Below are 1,127 nucleotides of genomic sequence, written 5' to 3' on the forward strand. Positions count from 1 at the left end.
CTCTGTGAATTTCAGAAATGTGAGAGAGCCATCACACCTTCCTCACACCTAAAGCAATGTGTAGCAGTTCATACAGGAAAGAAATCCAAAAAGACTAAGAAATATGGGAAATCCGTCACTGGTTTTTCTCAAGTTTATGCACATGTGAAAACTCATGAAGGAGAGAAGTCTTTTGAATGCAAAGAATGTGGAAGATCCTTTAGAAATTCCTCATGCCTTAATGAGCACATTCAGATTCACACTGGAATAAAACCACACAAGTGTACATACTTTAGGAAAGCCTTCACTAGATCAACTCAACTTACTGAACATGTAAGAACTCACTGGAATAAAACCCTATGAATGTAAGGAATGTGGCCAAGCCTTCGCTCAGTCCTCGGGCCTTTCTATACACGTACGAAGTCACAGTGGAAAGAAACCCTATCAGTGTGAGGAATGTGGGAAAGCCTTCACTACATCCACAAGCCTTATTCAACATACAAGAATTCACACAGCAGAGAAGCATTATGAATGTGTTGAATGTGGGAAGACCTTCATTACTTCTTCCCGTCGTAGTAAACATTTGAAAACTCACAGTGGAGGAAAGCCCTTTGTATGCAAGATAGGTGAGAAAGCATTTCTGTATTCCTCACGCCTTAATGTTCACCTGCGAACTCATACTGGGGAGAAACCCTTCATATGTAAAGAATGTGGGAAAGCATTTGCTGTTTCCTCATGCCTAAGCAGACATGAAAAAATTCACACTAGGGAGAAACCCTATGAATGTAAGGGTATGAGTGTTAACATTTAGCCCATCAGTTGCCATCTTTAATTATTGGCAATGACACCAAAGATTATCAGATTTGTCCTAAATGCCTTGTGGAGGTTGTAATGGCTCATGGATTGGCCTTAGATGCCATCCTGAAGGTCTGAAATTAAACCTACAGTTTCTGAATAATAAAAACAAAAACAAAAAAACAAAAAAAACAGCATTTTAAAAATACTCAAATCTTGCATTTTCATTGATGAAATAGTTGAAATTTGCATATTGGCCTACAGCTGTAACCATGATAAATTCACTTGTTTTCAATAGTTTATAGGTGTGTACATTCCACAATTTTTTGTTTCCTTATTTTTTGATTTATACA

At 37.6% G+C, this 1,127-nt stretch overlaps 1 protein-coding gene across 1 annotated transcript; it reads left to right on the top strand.

The window, feature by feature from the left end:
- Positions 1-3: 3 nt before the first annotated feature.
- On the top strand, positions 4-893 carry LOC111534038 (zinc finger protein 561; the record flags this gene model as incomplete). The annotated part of the gene is given in 2 exon segments (XM_023200681.2): positions 4-323; positions 325-893. Coding segments are annotated over 2 exon segments (786 nt in total), but the record flags the coding sequence as incomplete, so codon positions are not given.
- Positions 894-1,127: the final 234 nt, after the last annotated feature.

Source organism: Piliocolobus tephrosceles, unplaced genomic scaffold (assembly GCF_002776525.5).
Source record: "Piliocolobus tephrosceles isolate RC106 unplaced genomic scaffold, ASM277652v3 unscaffolded_31958, whole genome shotgun sequence".
Lineage (NCBI taxonomy): Eukaryota > Metazoa > Chordata > Mammalia > Primates > Cercopithecidae > Piliocolobus > Piliocolobus tephrosceles.